This window comes from Cibotium barometz, chromosome 10 (genome assembly GCF_041138505.1).
Source record: "Cibotium barometz isolate CiBa-2024 chromosome 10, ASM4113850v1, whole genome shotgun sequence".
In the NCBI taxonomy this organism is placed as follows: Eukaryota; Viridiplantae; Streptophyta; class Polypodiopsida; order Cyatheales; family Cibotiaceae; genus Cibotium; species Cibotium barometz.
In genome coordinates this window covers 59731765-59755520 of record NC_141055.1, presented here as the reverse complement: position 1 = coordinate 59755520, position 23756 = coordinate 59731765, and the positions used below count along the sequence as shown (strand labels likewise).

Below are 23756 nucleotides of genomic sequence, written 5' to 3'. Positions count from 1 at the left end.
CTATAGAGGCATGGTCTTTGTTCTTGTTTTCACCTCACAGCTTTCTGGTGCCCCCACTGAGGAGAGCTCAGGTATATTTCTCTTGCCTATGGGTGTGGGTGTATGCCCCAGAGTAAGAGATTGAAGGAAGGTGTTTCCAGTGTTTTCTCGGTCTGAAGGTGAAGCTTGGGGATAAAAATGATGTCGTATCCGGAGTTTTTTGGTGGTTCTAATGAAGATGTAGTAGATTTTCTTGAGAGGTTCGAGGTTGCGTGCATTAGCAACCTTGTTGATAATGAAGAGCAGGTGTTGAAACTTTTGAGGATCTTTTTGAAGAGCGATGCTAGAGATTGGCTCAAAGGTTTTGAAGCAAAGGAAGTTAAGGCTGTACCACCTAGTGTTTTGACATTAGACAGGTTGACAGAGGCTCTCTTGGAACGGTTCCAGCGAGTTGAAGACTCGAGTGTGCTATGGCAGGAACTCAATGATTTGCGACAGGGACAAGGACAAAACATGGATGATTTTTTGCATGTGCTCACAGGGTTGTGGGATCGATGGTGTTTTTCTTTGCGGAGTGAGGCTCCCCCGATGTTTGTGAAGAAAGGATTGTTTGTAAGTGGTTTGCTTCCGAGGATGCTGTGTAGATTGCAAGGGACAAGGAGTGGAAGATGAAGAAGATGGCAGAGCTCGGTATGCATTCAGAGGGTGTGCATGAGGATCTCTTTAATGCTAGAAAGGATGCCAAATGTTTTTTACTTGAAGGAATGCCTTCAAGGCCAAAGCAGGTGAATAAATGTATGCTTGATAAGCCGTCAGGGTTCTTTTCGTGGTTGAAAGGGTGTCCGAATGAGGATTCCATACAGGTTAAAAAGCCAAAGCAAAAGGAGTGCTTGACAGGTCTTGAAGAGAAGCCATCGTTTTTGGAAAGCGAGGTTGTCGACGAAGACGTTATTATGCCGAATGAAGAGATGGAGGTGCCAATTTGTGTAGAGGAAGAGATGTCCTTGCAATCGTATGTCGATGCTATTGTGGAAAGTGATTTGGAATCTCTTTTGGTGATGACTTGATTGTGGCTGCGGATGTTGAACATATGTGTGATGACACACCCATGTGGGAGGATAAGCAAGTTCTTTTGGCCAACGAAAAAGATGCTTTTTATAATGATATTTGTTTTGATGATTCTTCTATACAAACCATTACCAAGGAGGACAGGGTAGAGAGCTTTTCACTTGAGGATGATGATGTGAGTGCTTATATGTGTGGACAAGATGTGGACCATGAGCTGATTGCTTTGAAGAATGAAGAGGAGCAGGTCATTGGAGACTTCTTGGATGAGCATGTTTATGATTGTGAGAATGTGATTGATGCTGTGGATGTTTCCTTGTCTGATGAGCCAAGTGATATGGATCTTATGCATGAAGATGAAACCTGGATGGGCATAGACAAGAATCAGTCGTTATAGCAGACTCTCCAGAGGGGATGCAGAGACATTTGGATGCACTACAGGCCTACACGGAGGCCAGGGACCTCACGGTCAACCTGGACAAGACTAAGGTTATGATTTTTAATACCTCAGCGCAGTGGATTGGCAGATCAGCACCGGGTTTCATTTATAGAGGAGAGATCGTGGAGCAGGTTACCTCCTATGTGTATCTGGGAGTCCTATTTAGGAGCCCAGCTTTTTCCACGCAAGCAGCCGCTGAGGCGAGATTGACACGAGGATATGCTGCCCTAGGGATGCTAGAGAAGATGTGCTCACAGGTACAGTTTCAGGAGCCCAAGACCAAATTATGGCTGTTTGATACTTTGGTCTCCCCTACTCTACTACATGGTGCCCCCATCTGGGGACCAAGACTAGATCATCGGGGGGCTACAATGGATGGGGGTCTATGGAGAGACCTCTTGTTATGATGATTGCTAGGATGATACGCAGTTAGCCGTCAGTCCCACATAAGATCATTCGAGCAAAGATGGCTCCTGCACCACTCGTAGTAGAGGCTCTTACTAGGTCAGTATCTTTCCTCCACAGTTTATGGGAGCTCCCTCGACACAGATATGCTAGGCTCACTTTGGAGTCATCACGACAGCTTGCAGAAAGGGGAGATGAGACATGTTGGTATGCACAGATGACTACATGGTTCGGTCTACATGGGATCTTGATGGATAGATTGCCACCTTTTCAGTACTCTTTAGATGCCCCTTCTCTGCCTTTGCACCACTCAGAGGTGAACAGAATCATCCAGCAGGATATTATCAGATTAGACACTGAGAGGACATGGGTATCACCAACGGGACAAAGATGAGTTTTTACAGAGATCACCTGCTTCGCCTCACAGAGGATGGTTTCATCACTCGTCCGAGATCCATGGACATACATTTGTCACATGGCATCAGATGCACTATTGGTCAGATCTGCACTTCCTCTCATCAGCAGAGGATTGAGACAGGTAGATATGGACCACAGCGTGTACCGGCAGAGCAGCGTATATGTCAGCTATGTTAGCTAGAGCCAGAGACGGAGGAGCACTACATCTGCCAATGCCCTGTGTACTATGAGATTAGAGGGAGGTTCCATTGCCTTTTCAGAGAGGGGTTCGGCCCCCTTGCCAGAGTGATGGACTACTGTGACCAGGGATGCCTAGGACATTTTCTACTAGAGATACGCCGGCATAGAGAGACTCTCATAAGTGGAGGAGTAGCACACACAAGTCCTATGCAAAGACAGCTTATTGATTTCTTTGGGAGCACCACTTCAGGATTAGAGAGATCATCACAAATCACCAGCAGATACCCTCCAGACAGTTCACCCTGGAGGAGCTTGTCTTCATGCTTCAGCGACCTATGAGGGATTTCATCCACTGAGGGTTCGTCTATACCCTCACACATTCATGAGCCTCACGCGCCCAGAGTTGTCTCCATGTGGACACTTTCTTCGCCTCTTAGTAGCTTCCCAAGTTTCCCATTTTCCCATGTTACTCTTGATCTCTAGATCTATAGACCTCTAGATCTATAGATCTTTAGATCTTTTCTCACTTTTTTTTGTTACACACCACTGACATTTGTACTTCATCTACCCAGATTATTTGAAACTTTTGGCCTCATAGCTCATTTTGGCCTTTCGAAGACGTTAATACAGATTTCATTTAATTTCATTTCTCTCTCTTATACGTTGTATGATGATGGTCCCACTTTGTATCATATGGCTCGGATTTGACATTCTCAGCTCATAGCTCTCGTCTCTGTGTTCTTTTGCATCAGGCTCCTGGACAGTCCATGCCACATGTTAGTGGATACCGATGGGAGACAGCTTGTAGACAGGAGACTCGTTCAGAGCATAGAGGACGGGGCTCAGGAGGAGTGGCAGTATTGTTTAGAGAGGAGCTACAGCCACTGATACATATAGTCCGCAGAGATGAGCAGGCTAGGTACATGTGGGTTAGACTGAGGGCAGAGACCGGCAGATATCTCTACATTGCTATATGCTATTTTGCTCCTAGTACATCAGTGTATGCATCACCTAGCGGGCAGTCTCCCTTTTCTATTTTGGATGATGACATTTGGGAGTTCTCCAGGGATGGTGACATCATTCTCTTGGGGGACTTCAACGCCAGGACCGCCCATAGCCAGACAGTATTTTATGATACCTCAGAGGAGATGTTGAGGGAGCTTGATGTTAGGGATATGGGCCTATCTAGACTCTCACAGGATGAGGAACATACAGTGTATGGGCGGTATTTGATAGACATGGGGACTGCACATGGATTGGCCATCCTGAATGGCCTACAGAGATTCCCGACATCGGGCGGTTTCACTAGCTTTCCACATCGGCATGGTGCTAGTACAGTGGACTATGTTATGGCTCAGCCCAGTCTCATTTCCTCCTTTCAGGATTTTATGGTAGGCACTAGGCCGGTTGGAATAGCAGTGGATCATGCTATCTTGTCCTTCACTCTCACATTTCAGTTCAGCACCGCTCCATTGGGACAGATCTCCACACACACTTGTTATACCTTTACGAGACAGACTGACACCGTATACACGGATGAGATATACAGACGCCTATGTGCCGAGGAGCCGGGACGGCCATTAGATGAGCTCACTCAGATATTGATAGAGACGCTTCATGCTGCAGCATCAGAGGCATATCCCCATAGTCAGCCTACACAGAGACGATCTGGGAACATGCCCCAGAACAGTTGGTATGATGAGGAGTGCAGAGAGATGAGGATCAGATTATAGAGAGAGGTGCTCATGGGTGTTACCACTCACAGACAGTCACGGATTACCTTCCGGCACCTAGTGCGACGGAAGAAGAGGGCTTATCTTGCTCAGTCAGAGAGGGATTTGTACCAGTTGTTTATGAGTCAGGACTCAGGCGAGGTATGGAGACTATTCCATGAGCATTCACCATCACCAGCCATTACCTCCACAGAGATTTGGGGTGAGTATGCAGCATCCCTGTACACAGCACCAGGACAGCCGCCCCTGCCAGACCCATCGGAGCCATGCCCAGAGACGTGTGCTTTCTTTACTGCTGAGATGGTAAGGAAAGCTATTGACAGGATGAGGACTGGGAGAGCATATGATCATGATGGTTTGGTAGCAGAGCACTTTATTCATGCCAGAGATATGCTTGCAGAGCTTATTGCTATGATGTTTAACCGAGCCATGTGTGAGGGTTTTCCTGAGACTTGGAATATGTCCACGATTGTGCCTATCTTCAAGTCAGGGGATCCTATGCTTCCTGGGAATTATCGTACCATCATGATTGGTCACACATTGGCTAGATTATATGCATCTATTCTTGAGCAGGAGTTGAGTAGATGGGCAGAGAGAGAGGGCATACGTGCATCAGGGTAGGCAGGGTTCAGGAGAGGTTTCTCCACTCTTGACCATATCTTGACACTCAGAGCTATTATTGAGGAGGGCAGATTATATGGCAGGAGGATTTACTGTTGCTTTGTGGATTTCCGCAAAGCTTTTGACACGGTACCGAGAGCCAGACTGATGCGCAGACTACAGGAGATGGGAGTGCCCACAGAGCTGATTTGGGGAATCATGGCTTTATACAGGACAGTTGTGGGGCAGGTACGTACTACCCAGGGTGTATCTGAGATGGTTCACTCCACTATTGGGGTGAAACAGGGCTGCCCCCTTTCCCCCACCTTATTTGGGATGTATGTGGATGAGGTTTCGGACTATGTAGAGCGGGAGGGTGACAGAGGAGCACAGCTAGCAGGGACATGGATTCCGCTGTTATTGTATGCTGATGATATTGTGCTGATCTCAGATTCTCCAGAGGGGATGCAGCGTCATTTGGATGCATTGCACATGTTTGCAGAGGACAGTGGATTGTTTGTTAACCTTGGTAAAACCAAGGTGATGGTGTTTAACACCACAGCACAGTGGGTTAGGAGGTCAATGCCCACCTTTACATATGGTCAGGAGACAGTGGAGTATACAGATGCATATACTTACCTTGGTGTGGTTTTTAGTGGCCCACTATTTTCCTTGAGGAGAGCAGCAGAGACCAGATTGACCAGAGCTTATGCAACACTGGGGAGACTAGAGAGGATGTGTTCGCAGGTTCAGTTTCAGGAACCTCGAACAAAGCTCTGGCTCTTTGACACTTTGGTCACTTCAGCCATGCTGTATGGAGTGGAGATATGGGGACCCTCAGTGGATCACCACAGCCGAGCTGGTAGCACTGATGGATGGAGACGTATGGAGAGGTCCTTGGTTTCTATGATTTCCGGATGATTAGGGCCAAGGCCTCCGTACCACATGATATTATCCGTGCAGAGATGGCTGCCCCCCCATTGGTAGTAGAGGCACTCACTCGATCAGTCTCCTTTATACATAGCACTTGGGCTCTCCCTAGAGACAGATATGCTCGCTTAGCCCTGGAGTCTTCACGACAGTTGGCATCACAGGGAGACGGATCATGTTGGTATGCACAGATGACAGCTTGGTTCCAACTGCATGGCTTTAGTATGGACAGGCTACCTCCATTTCAGTACTCCCTGGATGCACCCTCCCTCTCTCTCACACGGGCAGAGATTACCAGACTTATCAGGCAAGACTTGACTCAGCTGGACACTAGGAGGACATGGATACAGCCGACACACGAGCTTGGTACGAAGATGGCTTTCTATAGAGATCATCTTCTCCAGCTCACGGAGGATGGGTTTGTGATTAGACCCAGCTACATGGATACTCATCTTTCTCATGGGGTACGGTGTGCTATTGGTCAGATGCGCACATCCTCACACCAGCTAGAGATTGAGACTGGCAGATTCAGAGGAGTACCAGCTGAGGCCAGGATTTGTCAGCTGTGCCAGATGGAGCCAGAGACAGAGTTACATTACATGTCACTGTCCGGTATATTATGAGATACGAGGCCGTTTTCACTGCCTGTTCAGAGAGGGCTTTGGACCACTTTCTAGAGTCATGAGATACCAGGATCAGAGATGCCTCGGATTGTACTTGCTAGAGCTGCGTAGACATAGAGAGGGTCTCCTGAGAGGGAGGGGATCAGAGAGGGAGAGACACCTACAGAGGCAGATTACAGACTTCTTTCGACCAGAGATTGAGCAGTCAGGTCAGCAGGCATTGCAGTTAGCCCCAGAGTACAGCCGCACCAGAGGTACACTGATTGATCGGGCTATGGAGCTGGGGCGGTCCAGGCGCCCCAAGATGAGAGGTCCATCTCGACACCGGCGGAGACTACAACAGAGGATCAGGACCATACTAGCACGGCATGGGAGACGTCCAGTCAGAGTACTCACCATGGAGGACATTGAGGATATCCGCCATCGACCGATGAGAGACATCTTTGGATAGTGATGTGTATGATGCTTACCTTTGTTGCTGGAGTTTTCCTCCCACATGTTATCCATTAGGAGCTCCTAGTACCGTACTTTTCCTCATAGTTGTTTCAGTTTCAGTTAGTTGTTTAATTGTTTTTAGCTTTCCTTACACAGACATTGTATCAGATCCACCAATTGTTGTAACCTTTTTGGTCTCATAGGTCATTTTGGCCTTTTGAAGACGTTAATATGTCATTTCATTTCTCTCTCTCTCTCTCTCTCTCAAGCGATGGTGACTTTTTTTGTTCAGTACTTTTTCATTTTGTTGGGATGACAGAGGATACCCCATACAGGTACTCCGATTTGTCTCATAGGCCGAGTTCGGTCTTTTGGAAGACGTTAATAAAATCTCTCTCTCTCTCTCTCTCTCTCTCTCTCTCTCTCTCTCTCTCTCTCTCTCTCTCTCTCTCTCTCTCTCTCTCTCTCTCTCTCTGGCGATGGTGACTGTTCATGAGGCCCGCAGAGCAAGCAAGTGGGCTATCTACAGGGATGGTAGAGTCATTATCACTGAGCGCCGTCCCAAATAGGGACGCGGGGTTTATGAGACCAAACACCTAGGGTTGGCAGTATGGAACTGCAATGGCATGCTGTAGTCGTATCCAGGAGGCTTGAGCGAGATACTCGCAGGCAGGGATGTCATTTTTTTTTACAGACTCATCAGAGCCCTGAGAGGGGCTTACCATACATAGCCGGGTATGAGTGGGAGTCAACTTTTCGAGGCGAGACCCGCACATCAGGAGGAGTACGTGGCTCTAGGGGGGTAGCTGTCCTTTTTAAATCCCATCTCCGAAGACAGATTCTCAGCATCGTCCGGAAGGACGAGGATACACAATATCTTTGGGTGCGGCTACAGCTTAGCAGTGACAGAGTCATCCACATTGCTGTGTGTTGTCTTGCACCACGCCACTCCCCTTACGCCGCACAGCATGGCCAGTCACCATACTTACCATTATATGAGGATATCATGGAGTTCTCACAGCCAGATGGGGGAAGTCCTCCTACTCGGGGATTTCAATGCCAGGACGGGAAGTCAGCAGGTCCGACTACCCAATCTAGACGACCCTATCAGACTACAGGAGCTGGACATCACTGACACAGGGCTGCAGCGATCATCACGAGACCGTGAGGAGGTCACAGTGGAGATATTTCTTAGAGCTGGGAGCTGCACATGGTCTCGTTATCTATAACGGGATGTCCCGATGGCCCTCCTCCGGCACCCTCACCTCCTTCCCTCGCTCAGGAGGTACTAGCACTGTGGACTGCTGTACGCGTACGCACTTCTTCACAGACGCGACCACCTCCCTCGTTGGCACGGATTGCTAGTCCGGAGAGACTGGCCGAAGGTGCAACGGGAAGGGAAGCGAGAGTTAGTCCGGAGAGACTAGCCGTGTCTTCCGGGTATAGTTTGGAGCCGGAGAGCTTTGACGTAGGCCCTTCATCACCTTTGACTGCCACCCACGGCTTGGGAGTGTAATATGTGATACATAGGTGATGGCGAGGCAAAAATACCTCGGAGCATGATCTCCGGGTGTGAGTGTAAGTGAGCTAGCCGCTCCTGGATATAGTGCTGATGTCGAGCCCGTATCTCTGTGATCTCCCTCTGATGTAGTCTGGGAGTCTGGTAGCCTGGTGCTCTCGGTCTCCGTCTGGCTTGGAGGTCCGCAGCGCGCTAAGGTGAAACCCCCTCCTGTGTCAGGATAGGCATTGGGATAGATCTCTGGAAGAAATTTGTGAGAAACTCAAATGTGATAATGGGATTGTCCTATATTTCATGAGTTACTTATATACATGAGCTCTCTTTTTACAATGGCCAGCCGCCCATTCTACAATTGGGGACCCAAAATTGAATCTTCTAGCTCTATGTACACCTAGGCTCATTCTCATGGCCGACATTACACAAGTCATAAGCTTGGTCATCCCATATATCTTTTACATGAAGCGCTTAGCGCAGTTACATCAAAATGAGTTACATGAAGCGTAACTATGCTTAAAAATACTATTAACCAATGTGATTAACAGTTGCATGACTCTTCCTGCTTGAGCTCCGCGCACACAATAACACTTTCTTGAGAAAGCTTCGGTCCCAGCCACCTTGCCCCCTCCCTCACCAACCAACCATCACGAGTTTCTTTCCGACCCAAGAGGTGGAGGACACCAATATAGTGGATCTTGTGGACCCACCTCACCTGAGAGGAGTTACCTCGGACCATAGTCACCAGAAACGAGAAACGGGAACAAAAACATTCGAGGAATGAAAATGGGAAAACAAGTGGTGGAAACAACCGTTTCCTGTGACAATATCACTTGAGTAACGAGAAACGGCCATGGAAACGAATGGAGTCGTGAAACGAAGAAACGCATTTCTAGGTATTGAAATGGCCGTTTCCTGTGACTATGCCTCAGACTGGGCCTCCGCATTCCACAGTCCCCAACACCCCCGACTCCCCAGACGTCAGCCACGATCCCCTCATCAACTCCAGATCAAGGACATGCTCCATTGCCATCAGGCTACCTTTCCATGTGACGTAGCTGAGGGAGACCTCTTGGCCACACTCTTTAGCCCTATGCTTGATATTTTGGAGAGTGGTATACTATCTGTTGGGGGCTGATGCTCCTCTCATGTTTCTATGTTCCTACTATTCCATGATGAGTTTCCATGGATAGTTTTGTATCACCTAGTGAGATAGCTATGTTTATGTTTTGTTTCTGTTTTATTTTCCATTCCATGATGAGATATACCATGGACATTATTGTATCACTTTGGTCTCATAGACCATTGAGTCTTTAGTGAACACTTAATATATCTTTCTTTTTTTCTTTCTTTCTCTTCTATCATTTGGGGTGCGATGTGCAATTGGACAGATCCACGCCTCATTCCATCAGTTGAGAGAGAGTGGAGACAGCCAAATATGGGCCAGGGGCAGATGCACCTGAGAACAGGATATACCAGCTTTGTTATACAAGGCTAAGACAGAGGCCCACTATATATGCTGATGCCCGATATACTATGAGATCAAGGGGAGGTTCCATTGCCTCTTCCGAGGCGGATTTGGGCCACTTTCCAAGATCATGGATTTCCAAGACCAAAGATGCCTGGGACTCTTCCTTCTGGAGCTTCGCAATCACAAAGAGTCGTTATTGCGGCCCAAACCAACAGCACCCAGCCGAGGACCGGCACAAAGAGCTCTCACTGACTTCTTCCAGACTAGAGCTTCGAGAGCAGATCCACCCACTACACTCGACCTCCAGGTTGATGCAAGAGCCCGGCCGAGAGGAGTGACACTAGACAGAGCCATCAAGCTATGCAGAGCCCAACGCCCTCGACCCCAAGGCCCCTACCCATGCTCGCGTCACCATAGGAGGATCAAAGCCATCATTTCCCACCACCACACGACTTTCTTCCGCCAACTCAGCTCAACTACATTGGGTACCAAGATGCAGTGCCCTATGCGGGATATTTTAGGGTGATGTGAGAGGTCAACACTCCTTGTTTTTTTTTTTCCCAAGAAAAAGAACCTTCAATTAGTTAAAGAAAAAACAGCCACAAAGGGCCAAGTACAACCACGAAGGGCTAAATACAAACTCACCTCATTAACTCGCTCCTTGTATTATGATCAGCTTTGGCATTTCAGCTATTGTTCCTTTCTTTTCTTTTATTTTATTTTTAGTACCTATGATGATGTATTCCATGGACATGATGTAATCTTTCGGTCTCATAGGACATTTTGGCCTTTTGTAGACGTTGTTGTTTCAGTTTCAGTTTCAGTTAGTTGTTTAGTTGTTTTAGCTTTTCTTACACAGACATTGTATCAGATCCACCAATTGTTGTAACCTTTTTGGTCTCATAGGTCATTTTGGCCTTTTGAAGACGTTAATATATCATTTCATTTCTCTCTCACACACATACACACACCTTTACAAGAGCAGTCACTGCTTTTTCTTCAAGTTCATCTAGTTGCACTGTTTCACGAGCTTTTCCCTGGCGTAGTGGATCCTCATACTTCATGCAAAAAATAAAGTTCATCAATACATGCAACAAAGTATAGTCAAATCTCTAATGTACTTGCTCCAATGGCATATACCTGTAATACTCGATGATTGTAGCCCTCTAGCTTAGAAGCAAATTCTCGCCGACCATCTTGACCATATTGCTGCTCTAAGAAAGAAGCCTCCTCCTCAGCCTTGAAAAGATCAGATACATTGATTCAATTAACAACCCAAAGTTGACATTTAAGTGGTGTCATAGGCATTGACTTGATCATCTCTTTGATTATAATGGCCATATGAACCTTCATAAAATTGAAATATATCCAACCTTACAAATTGAGAGTAATTAACTTGTTTAACCCCCAAAAAAAAAAAACACAAACAAGAAAAACACTAGAAAAAGTTTATGGAAAGAATACAAGGACATGAAGGAAAAATAGATATTTTTAGTCTAAAATTCAACAGATAGAGTAGCCACTAAAACAAGAAATAGCACGTTGCCATTTTAATCAATAACACTAGTCTATAAAAATAGAAGAGAGAGAGAGAGAGAGAGAGAGAGAGAGAGAGAGAGAGAGAGATTAAACGTCTACTAAAGACCCAATGGGCATATGAGATCAAAGTGATACAATAATGTCCATGGCATATCTCATCATGGAATGGAAAATAAAATAGAAACAAAACAAAACTATCTGACTAGAGCAATACAAAACTATCCATCAAATATGAGAGGAGCATCAACCCCCATTAGATGGTTTACCTGTTGCATGCACGGAAGCCTTGTTGTACTTATTAACAGCCCTAAGCCAAGATGCTAAATAAACATGATTAAGACAGAAGAGAGAGAAGAAAGAGAGATAGTTGGTGTTAGGTCTTCTTGTATTTTATATGGTACAAAAAGGTGACTCAATGCTTGTACATGGTTAGACCCTTGGTCAGCCCCGGAGGCTTCTACTAATGACTTCAATGTTGAAATGATGAATGATTGCCTGAATGAAATGAATTATGCCTTTATGCTTATACATGAGGTGAGGATGCTAGTCAGCCAGCAACAAATGTTGTCGGCAATTTATGGACAAATATTCATGCATAAAATTCCCATAAATACTACGCTTTACTTCTTGCTTGCCCACTCTGCTGATCCCATTGCCTGATGTTGTCGATGGGCTGTCTAGGTCCGCTGACTAAGAGCCCCTGATCGCTGCAGACAAGGTTCCCAAACCCTCCTTTATGATGATGATGATGATGATGATGATGATGATTCTGAGCCTAGGGGCAGGGGCATGCTGCAGCGCAGTTGGCTTGCCGCTTGAGCCTTGCAAAGCTTGGAGGCTGGCCTGCACAAGGGCACTGCAGAAGACAAGCGCGTAACGTGACGCAGCTGACCAGAGATGCAAGGGCAAAATGCCCAATTTTTTTTGAAAACGTCCCCCGCCACTACGCGTCCCGTCGAGGCCCCGCCGTCCCCTAACACAAGACGCCCATCCCCTTGTTGGGGGCATGGGAGGGGACGTCACCTTGGGGACGGGACGGCTATCCCCGCGCCCCCTGTTTCAGGACGGCGTCCCTACGTCCCAAGCCCGCCCATCCCCTTTTGCTCTAGATTGGTGTCAAGAGGGTCTCTAAGACCAAGTACAAATCCTGGATAAGCACAAGGCCAAGCCTCTGGCCAAAGGCTATTCTCAGAAAGCTGGCATGGATTTTGATGATACTTTTGCACCAACTACTCGGATGGCGACCATACGGACACTTCTAGCTCTTGGTGCACACAGCCTTCTCTGCATCATCAGCACATTCAGCAGTCATCTGGTGAAGGTAACTCAGCATTCATATGTGTTTTCAGCATTCTAACAGTGTGTAGAACAGTCCACCTTCTTCTGCTTTGAGCCTCAGGTGTGCAGCCCTTCCTCATGCCCTTGGGAGAAGTGCATAGGCTCAAGATCCAGTCATTGAGGTGTTTCTACAGCAGTGTACAGATCAGCCTTACTCCGATCCTCCGAGATCTTGCGTTTGGCTTATCTACAGTCCAAAGTCATTCTCTCTAAAGTAATAAAGCAAATACTATCTCGTTATCGGGATAGGGGGCCCTTCAGTGGGTAATTCGGGACCCAATCTGGTGTACAGTGTTCATATCTCTCTCTCAACTCTTTAAAGTTTGAAGTAAATGAAATGGATTGCTAAACTCACGAAACTCAGGATACAGAAGACGGTGTGAGCATATTGTGTGACAGGATCAACCAATACAAAGACTTCCGCTGCATATCACATTGGTATCAGATTCAGATAGTCCACACACACCGTATCCTAGCGTGGGGGCATCCTCGGATGGTTAGATTGCGTTCCGGACCACCGACTTCAGCATCATGTCTACAGGAGAGAGTACTCATCAGCCGGAAGATGTCTCCCCCGAAGGAGACCTTGCTCTTCCGCCTACAGCAGACACCATAGCTCTTCTAAGAGCTCAGAACCAGCTACTCATGGAGCGTCTCCAACTCTTGGAGGCAGCAGCAGCACGTCCTTCTACACCTCCAGCAGCACCCGACTACATCTCCCTCTTCTTTCAGATGGAACAACAAAGGAGAGAGGACGAGGCCCGAAGGAGAAGAGAAAAAGAAGAAAGACGGGACTATGAGGAAGCCCAACGCAGGATCGACGAAGACCGGCGTCAGGCTGAACTCGCCGCTCGGGAACACCAACGTGAGCTTGATCGAGAACGTATGCTACTCGAACACCAACGGGAAAAGGAGGCCATACACTTGAGGTATCAGCAGCTCTCCTCAGTCTCCCCAGTCATAGGTGTCACAAGCCAGCATCCCGCAGCAGCAACCACCATCATTCGCAGTCAACCGAATTTCAGCAAGTATGATGGTAAGTGTGATCATTCTTTAGTTAATCAATTTGTTCATCAATTTAATGCTCATTTTCCATTAGCTAGGATCACAGACCCACAAGACAAAGTCCACTTAGCGGCTCCCCATCTCACTGGTGAGGCAGTCACTTGGTGGCAGCATTGGTCTAGTATTCATACTGACCAGGCCACAGGTGTCACAGCCTTTGACTGGGACATCTTTGTCCATGACCTGAAGACCAGATTTCTCCCGCCCCAGTACATGACCGGTCTGAAAGACGAGTTCTATGGACTCAGACAGAACGGTTCCCCAGTGCTTCAGTTTTCCGGTAAGGTTATTACTTTAGCACAGCAGTTAGGGTTATCTGAGCAGGCCAAGATGGAGCAATTCATTCGTGGATTGGACTCCAACATTCGGTTCACAGTTCGTAACTTTGAACCAAGTACATATGACCGGGCTCTGACTCTCGCTCAGAACGAAGAAATGAAGCTCAACGGGAGCAAGCCCAAGCAGACATCTCAGTCCAGTACCAAACCCCAGCAGCAGCAATCAGCTGCACAGTCAGGGAAAGGTAACGCATCTTCTAAAGATGCTAAGAAGGACAGCAGTAATAGCTCCAGTTCAGGGGGTAAGAAGGATAAAGAACCTAAGAAAACCCCTGATGAAAAGGCTAAAGCAGGCATTACTGGAGGTTATCTTCCTCCAGAGGAGCAAAAGAAGTATCAGTCAGAAAATAGATGTTTTTTCTGTCATATTATAGGGCATGGTAAGAAGGATTGCCACAAATGGCAAGCGGCACAAGCTGCCAAAGCTCCTTCTGCCACAGTTGCCACAGCCTCCCCAGCTCCTCCAGCCCCACCTACTACCTCAAATGCAGTTCAACTTTTACCTTCCATGCATCCTATACCATCCGTGGTATTTGATGTTAAGCAGGAGGGTGAGAGCGATGCTGCTCAGAAGAGCCTTATCCGAGCTTATGGCTCTGCCCAGGGCCGACAGTTTGTAGTCCTTTTCGATATGGGTAGTTCTAAAGACGCCATCTCTCCCCAGTTGGCTAATAAATTGAACTGCACTTTAGTCCCATATCATTTGGATGTGGACGGGTTTACACCTGGTCTTCGGACCCACATTTCCCAGAAGGCACAGCAATTTGCCTTTGAAGTTCAGAAGGCCTCATTTCAACGAGATTTCATCGTCTCCCCTCTGTTAGGGTGTGACATGATCTTAGGAATTCAGTGGTTCCGTCAGTATGCGCCTATTCCCGATTGGGGGCAGGACACTTTTACTATTTGTAAAGGTTTTCCTGAGCCTGTCATGATTCGTGGGGATAGAAGCATTCTTGGCATCCCATTGATTTCACATCTCCAGGCCAGACGAGCTATCCGCAAGGGAGCAGAAGGAGCACTCCTTTATGTTCGTGCTCAAGCAGCCCCTCCCTCATTAATAACATCCATTACATCTTCAGTCCCTCAGTTAGCAGACCTCCTATCCAGACACCAGGACATTATGCTTAGGGACGATCTCCCACCCAGTCTCCCACCCTCTTGCCTTGAGGACCATCACATTGATTTGGTCCCTGGATCAGATCCTCCTAGCAGGTTTCCCTATCTTCTTTCTAAGACTTTAGAGGGCGAGTTGGAAAAGCAGTTATCTGAGCTTCTCCGAGCCGGATTCATTCGGCCTTCTTCCTCCCCATTTGCTGCACCTATCCTATTTGTCCAAAAGAAGGACAAGTCTGCACGCCTTTGTGTAGACTACAGGGCATTAAACAAACTCACTATCAAGAATAAGTTTCCTATGCCCAGGATAGAGTACATTTTGGAGCGTTTAGACGGTGCTAAATTTTTCACTAAGATCGACCTCAAGAGTGGTTACCATCAGGTCCGCATTTTTGAAGCTGACATTCCAAAAACAGCTTTCAGGACAGAGCGTGGTCACTACAAGTTCGTAGTCATGCCTTCTGGGCTTACAAATGCACCCGCAACGTTCAATAAGATGATGTCTAGGATTTTCGCAGTCCACATTGGGAAGTGTGTTTTCATATTCCTTGATGACATACTAGTCTTCTCAGCCACTGCGGAGCAGCATGAGAAAGATGTGGAGAAAGTCTTGCAACTTTTGCGAGATAACCAGCTCTACAAAAATGCCAAAAAGTCTATCTTTGGTGTTAAGGAAGTTCAGTATCTGGGCTACATCATCGGTTCCGATGGGATTAGACTAGACCCCTCAAAGGTTCAAGAGATCTTAGATTGGGATATTCCTAAGACCGCCCAAGAAATCCGTTCATTCGTAGGTCTTTGTCAGGCCTATAGCACACATGTCCATCAGTTAACCTTGCAGCACCTCTTACCGACTTGCTCAAGGGGGTGAAGACTCGCAAGCAGAAAGTCTCAGTTACAGGTAAGGCACTTGATGCATTCCGTGCACTCCAGAAAGCTGCCTCAGACGCACCTGTATTAAAGTTAGCATCATGGGACGAACCTTTCGAGGTCATCACCGATGCCAGCAATGTAGCCATAGGTGCAGTCCTCCAGCAGGACAATAGACCCGTGGCTTATTACAGCAGAAAGTTGGATGTCGCCGAAAAGAATTATTCGGTATATGACAAAGAGCTTTTGGGTGTGATCACAGCGCTTAAACATTGGAAGCCTTTTCTTTATGGACAGGCTTTCACAGTGAAAACAGACCACCAAGCACTTAAGTGGCTTCAGACTATGCCAAGTGCCCAGTGGAGTGATCGACAAGCCAGGTGGAGTCAAATCTTCCAACAGTTTGGAGGTATGATTGAATACATCCCTGGTAAGCATAACCCAGTAGCAGATGCTCTCAGTCGAAAGTCCAGCATCCAGGCAGTCCAAGAAGCTACCATTCTCGAAATCACGGGGAAGGACTTGGATAGTATGAAAGACCAATATGTCGACTCCCCTGAGTTTGGTACTCAGTATAGTTTGGCCCTCACTTCCGAGCCTGGCCACTATTCAGTACAGAACGGTTGGTTGTTCTACAAGAACCGTCTCTGTGTTACTCGGGAAAAGCGTTCTGCTCTTCTCCACGATGCCCATGACTCCTTAGTTGGAGGACATAGGGGTATCAACAGTACCCTCGAGAAATTAGAACGGTCCTTTTATTGGCCAAAGATGAGGCGTGATGTCTATGCACATGTACAAGCCTGTAAGATTTGTTAAAAAGTCAAGGTTCCCCATACAAAGAAGGCAGGTTTACTTCAACCTTTGCCTATCCCCGACGGACCTTTCATCGACATATCTATGGACTTTGTAGGGCCTCTACCAGCATCCACTGGATCCCGTAACACTCAGTGTTTTACCATTGTGGATCGCTTTAGTAAGTTCTGCATGCTCATCCCATGCAAGCATACGGCCACAGCCGAGGACGTAGCCCGTCTGTTTCTCAAGCATTGGTATCCAATTTGTGGTTTGCCTAGCACCATAACATCAGACAGAGATTCCAAGTTTACCTCGCATTTCTAGAGGGCATTATTTGAAAACTTTGGAACTAAGTTGCAGTTGTCTAGTGCATTCCATCCCCAGACAGATGGCCAGACAGAAATTTATAATCAGTTGGCCTTTGATGTCCTCAAGTCATACTGTCATGACCAGCAGTCCAAATGGGAGCACTATCTTCCGTTGGTCCAAGCTATCTTGAACGACACGCATTCATCCAGTGTCGGACGGACTCCATATGAAGCAGCCTTTGGTCGCCGTTTTTCTTCTCTTTTCACGAGAATGGTGTCTCCATCTTTAGAGGCTAATAAAACCATGGAAGCATTTTCCGAGATTATTGAGTCAGTCAAAGACCGCTTGACCAAAGCTCAGGAAGCATATAGCAGACAGGCAAATAAATCTAGACAAGATGTCCACTTCAAGGAAGGGGATTGGGTCTATTTGCGTATCATGAAGCAGAGATTGAAACAAGTGGGCAAACGTTGTCCCAAGCTTTCTTTCCGTAGTTTTGGCCCTTTTCCAATAGTTAAGAAGATAAGTGATGTCTCAATGAAGTTAAAGTTGCCTGCCAGTTGGACAATGCATAATGTTTTCCATGTTTCTTGGCTAAAACCATATGTTGGTCCAGAAGTGTTTGATGTTTCAGATGAACAGCAGCCAGACGTGGTAGACGAGGCAGAAGTTATTGAGCCTGAGCAGATCCTTCTCCATCGATGGAAGCATGGTTCCGGTCGACGGATTCGTCAGTTCTATACGAAATTCCGAGATCGAGGCACCCACGAAGCCGTATGGCTCGACGAGGAGTTCTTCCAGGAGTACCCCCAGTTATTGGCGGACTACTTGGAAGCCATGAACCTGCCGCCAAGCTAATCAGGAGGGAATGTCACATGCACTCTGCACTAAGTGCATGGTGACAAGATGGCTCATCATCAGAAGTGCAACATTTGTACAGTTTTAGAACCCAGTAGGATGATATTTGTCGTACGCCGTGACCCCATTGTACATCCTCAGTCCAGGATAAGTCAGGCACGAGCTACGTAGGTCATTCCTCAGCCTTAGTGGGTCAGTCAGTCAGTCAAGTCCCTTAACCCACTTGGAGAGAATCATTCATGCATGTAGAGTCAGTAGAAGCCTTAGGGTTTGCATCAGAAAGCACTCTGCATCTTGCATAATATGCATACATATGCCTGTGCATCATTTAGAACATCTCCAAAGCCTTAGGAAATTTACTGGGATTTATCTGGTATTTTTCCCATATTTATTAGTATTTATTTATCATTATTTGCATTATTGGGCATTTATAAATATTAACTTTATTAAATGACCAACCTCCAGTTAGTATAAATAGGCTTGCCTAGAGCCTCTTTTGCTCATTCAGTCTTCATTGTGCTAAGAGCTCTCCTCTCTCTCTTGCTCTCAGCATAAGACTAATCCATGCCCTAGTGCCCATAAGCTTTCTTCTCCAGCCCTTGAGAACCATAGCTTCAGTCCAGCCCTAGGTGTTTGTCCTCAGCCTCTAATCAGCCTGAATTCAGCATCAGTTCATGCCATAGATTCAGCATACTCCTCAGCATAGTTCCACGCCAGAAACCAGTAGCAAACAGCCTGCATATCTGCGTTTTGGTGCAGCCATACAGCAGAGGACCTGCGTTTTGCTCCAGCCGTACAGTTTCCAGCCCTACAGTCATCTGTTGCTGCTGCGTTTCAGTCCACAGTCCTCTCCAGCCCTCAGCGTTTCTGTCCACAGCAGAATCCAGCTTTGAAGCAACAGTTTACAACAGTTTCCAGCCCTGAAACAGTTGTTTGCATCAGTGTCCAGCCTTCTCTGCATCATCAGCACATTCAGCAGTCATCTGGTGAAGGTAACTCAGCATTCATATGTGTTTTCAGCATTCTAACAGTGTGTAGAACAGTCCACCTTCTTCTGCTTTGAGCCTCAGGTGTGCAGCCCTTCCTCATGCCCTTGGGAGAAGTGCATAGGCTCAAGATCCAGTCATTGAGGTGTTTCTACAGCAGTGTACAGATCAGCCTTACTCCGATCCTCCGAGATCTTGCGTTTGGCTTATCTACAGTCCAAAGTCATTCTCTCTAAAGTAATAAAGCAAATACTATCTCGTTATCGGGATAGGGGGCCCTTCAATGGGTAATTCGGGACCCAATCTGGTGTACAGTGTTCATATCTCTCTCTCAACTCTTTAAAGTTTGAAGTAAATGAAATGGATTGCTAAACTCACGAAACTCAGGATACAGAAGACGGTGTGAGCATATTGTGTGACAGGATCAACCAATACAAAGACTTCCGCTGCATATCACATGAGACCGTAGTAATCACAACCTTAGTCTACACTTAACTACACTTAACGATGTTTAAGAGACAAACAGATATGTGTCAATGCAGTGCAGCTATATTAAATGAATGAATGCGGGTACAATGAGATCCAAATGGATCTATGCTGCTGAATATGCTGACTATGTGCTGGAAATGCGGGCTGAACTGCTGTCCACTCTTTCCCTTGTCTCCTGGAGGGAAACGCTGAAGGGAAGCTTAGGGAACAGATGCTGTATGCTGAATGGATGATGAAACGCTGACCTGTTGGGCTGAACTGGCTGCGTTTGCTGATGATCTCTGATGGCTGAATGCTGCTATGCTGAGGTGCTTAGGACTGAATGGAGAGATCTTCTATTTATATGCATGAGTGCTGCTGGTCGGCCAGCATTACTGCAGTCGGCCAGCTGCTATATGTCCACGACTGAGCATAAATACCATAAATGCCAGTCGGCTGGTCATAAAATACCTGAAAATGCCTGTAAAATGCTGATTAAATGCCTGATGAATCTGATGATGCTAATGATGCTAGAATGAAGCCATGTCACTGTACACCTGACTGGTGTGCACGTGACACAAGTCGGCATTCCTCAACGGGAAGCTAAAGGAGGAAGTTTAGGCAGAACAGCCCCCGGGATTTCAAGTTCTTGGCTCCAAAGGTATGGTCTTCATGCTGAAAAAGGCCTTGTATGGTTTGAAACATGTTGCATGTGCGGAAAGCCTTTGTTGTACTGATCCATAGCCCTAAGCCTGATTAAAAACAAGATGCTAAATAAACATGATTAAGACAGAGGAGAGAGAAGAAGAGAGAGATTGGTGTCAAGGTTTTTCTTGTATTTAATATGGTACAAAAAGGTAGCTGAAATGCTTGTACATGATTGAGCCCTAGGTCAGCCCCAAAGGGATGACCCTCGGCCTTTCACATGACTTCTACTGATGACTTCTATGATGGATGAGGGAATGAACTGAATGAATGACTTGCTTGGACTGATTTATGCCTTGATGTTTATATATGAATGCGGAGGTGCAAGTTGGCCAACTCCAGATGCTGTGGGCCAGGTCTTGGACATGAAAATGCTGAATTGCTGTAATAAATGCTGCGCTTACATAACTGTTTGCCCACTTTGCTGGTCTTCTCACAGGATGCTATCACCTGCTGCTTGGGAGCCCCATGCTGGCTGCTGACTGCTGTTATGCTGGCTGCCGACATGGTCCCATGCCCTCCTAATGATGATGATGATGATGTACTGCTGATGATCATGTTGTGCTGCTGATAATGATGATGCTAATGATGTGATACTGATGCTACTGATGTGATGGCACTACTACTGATGGTAATGCTTTGATGCTACTAATGATGCCCTAAATGCTGACTTAGATCAGGGATTAAGACTGTTCATGCAAAGGATTATGCCATGGCACGGGTGTGCACGTGACAAATCAAGGATTGTATACTCTTCTCATTCTCTATGTGGATGACTTGATCATCGCAGGCAGCCATGCAGCGCACATTCCTCAGTAAGGAATTTGAGATGACAGATCTCGGGTTGCTTCACTTCTTTCATGGATTGGAGATTTTTCAACGCTCAGATGGCATATTCATTTCTCAGCAGCGGTATGTTACAGAGCTGTTACAGGTTTTCAGAATGACAAATTGTAATCCCATCACTTCCCCCCATGGATCCCGACAAACTCTCCTCTTTTGTACCCGATCCAACGGCAGATAAACTTCTATGTAGGAAATTGGTTGGTTCCTTGATTTGGTTGCTCGACACACGGCCTAATTGTGCATTTGTGGTGGGAACTCTCAGTGCTTTCATGCAAGCACCTTTGGACGTTCACTAGTAGGCAACACTCCGCGTGCTGTGGTACTTGCAAGGCACCAAGGATTTTGGTATTTTCTATGGAGAGGGGGCCACTTTATGTGGTTGGAGCGATGCCGACTAGGCTGGAGATGTGGATACCCAATGGTCTACTAGAGGGTATTGATTTATTCTTGGATCAGGAGCAATTTTATGGATGAGTAAAAAGCAGCCTACCATGGTGCTTTTATTGACCAGAGTATCAAGTGGCCTGTTCAGCTGCTTGTGAGGTGATTTGGTTGCGGCGGCTACTTGAGGAGATTGGTTTTCGACAACAGCAACCTACCCTTATCTCATGCAATAGATAACCTAAGTTGCTTGGCTACTACTAAGAATCCAATATTTCATGCATGGACCAAGCATATAGAGATCCAGTACCACTTTGTGCGGGAGTGGATCTTGGCGGGAGACATTATCCTTGAATATTGTCCTACCCAAGACAACGCTGCACACTTATTCACCAAAGGATTATCTCAGTCAACTATTGGCATTCATGGCTTGGGCCTTGGGCCACCCCCAAGACCTGAGAGGGGGTGTTAGCATATATCATCTCCTATTGGTGGCTATTTGGTCTCTACAGGTGCCCTTCCCATGCTCAGGCAACCCCCCCCCCCCTCTTATTTTTTCCCTATTTTTATTGGGCCTCTGATGTGGGCTGACCACACTTTTTTGGATTTTATGCCTATTTTTCCATCTTTTTCAGGTCGTGTAGGAGTCTCGAGGGAGTCGGCCAGTTCATATGGAGAGTGTATATATATATGTTGTCCCTCCCCCCATCGTCACTTTTGGTCATCTGGCATGCACCCTTCAGCCCTCTCTACCTACGGAGACCACTTCTTGCCTACGGGCTGGTTGTACCCATCTTTTTCTTGAGGATTAGTGCATCAGTGTTTTGTTGTTTTCTCTCATCTATCACTTGGTGATTCAGCGTTTTTTGTCATTCATCTACATCTTTCCGTTGCCCTCTAACATGGTTCTCAAGGCCATTCATAGACTCCGTCATGGACAGCCTAGGATCACGAGAGGGACTCACTACTGAGTACATCTCACATGCTGATGATACCCTAGTGCCCCTACTAGCCTACATGTTCAATAGAGCCCTTTGTGAACCCTCTTGTTGGTACACTATCACCATCATCCCCATCCTCGAAGCCAGAGATCCACTTGATCCTAATAATTATAGATGATCATGAATGGCCACATGTTGGCCAAACTCTATGGATTGGTGCTAGAGATGGACCTCAGTTCATTTGCAAAGAGACAGGGATGCAAAGCCTTAGGACATTCAGGCTTTCAGAGGAGCTACTCTACCCTTGACCACATCTTCACCCTCAATGCCATCATCGATGAGGGTACAGGAGCATATCAGAGGATTTACTATTGGTTTGTGGATTTCTACAAAGCTTTTGATACTGTACCCCGAGCCCGCCTCCTATAGCGTCTACAATTGGTTTGGAGCATCATTGCCCTCTATGAGTCTGTCACAAGACGCATGAGAGCTACATTGATGAGATTCCAGCTTCATTGGCAAATTAGGGGGGACTGAGGCATATTGATCCCCCTACTACATTATGCAGATGATGATCTTCTAAGTTGCAACATTATAGAGCCAATAACCTTTGGATTTTGAGTTGTAACCAACCAAAATACGGTGCTTTATACCTACTAAAATCATCAACCAAAAGAAAAACAGAATTGAGAGACAAAGTGCACATCGGGCCACACAAATCCACATGAACCAATTCCAAAGGTGTAGTAGCTCGCCGTGTAGCCTTCTTTGGAAAGGCCTCCCAATGTTTCCCTTTGGGATGAGTGACAAGGACCCTCACATGTGCCAACATATGGCAGCTCATCCACAAGCTGCTTTCGTCGAAAAGCCTTCCGCAAGGCCTCCAAATGAAGATGCCAAAGATCGCCTATGTGGCCTGTGTGAAAGTAAAGAGCTATGAGTTTAAAGAGGCCATGGTCCTCTATGCCTTGTCATGGAATCTTGTCAGTGTGAGAGTCACGAATGATCACAGTCCTCCATAAATTCCACCTTAGTGCCCAATTTGCAAAACTCGTGTACAAAAAGGAGATGGAATTCTAAATCTAGTACATATAGCACTCTCAAGGTGTACTTCCCTCCATTGCCATCCGGAATGAGGGGCATTGTCCCTTTGCCACGAATGGGGACAATATAGTTATCTTTAATGGCAACTCTGCCACGAGTCGCGACGTTGCTCCAATGTATCAAGCCAATCCTTCCTATAAATCATGTGCTGTGTGGCACCCGTTGTCCAAAATCCACTAAGGTGAGTGGAAACAAGAAGAAAAGCCTACTCAAACACTCGATGGGGCGTATTGGACTCGAGATCAATTAGGGTGACGAAAGCTAACTCGTCCACAACTTTGGCGGATGAGCTCACCCCTTTGTCCTTTGA

The 23756-nt window shown here is 46.6% G+C and overlaps 1 protein-coding gene across 1 annotated transcript in view; it reads right to left on the bottom strand.

The window, feature by feature from the left end:
• Positions 1–23756, bottom strand: part of LOC147635119 (peptide-N(4)-(N-acetyl-beta-glucosaminyl)asparagine amidase-like) — a 43608-nt gene that overhangs the window by 17687 nt on the left and 2165 nt on the right. The window contains exons 4-5 of the mRNA XM_086803352.1: positions 10931–11029; positions 10762–10848 (exon numbers count right to left, since the gene is read on the bottom strand). Of these exons, the coding sequence (XP_086659478.1) occupies positions 10762–10848; positions 10931–11029 (186 nt within the window). The remainder of the gene's footprint in view (positions 1–10761; positions 10849–10930; positions 11030–23756) is intronic.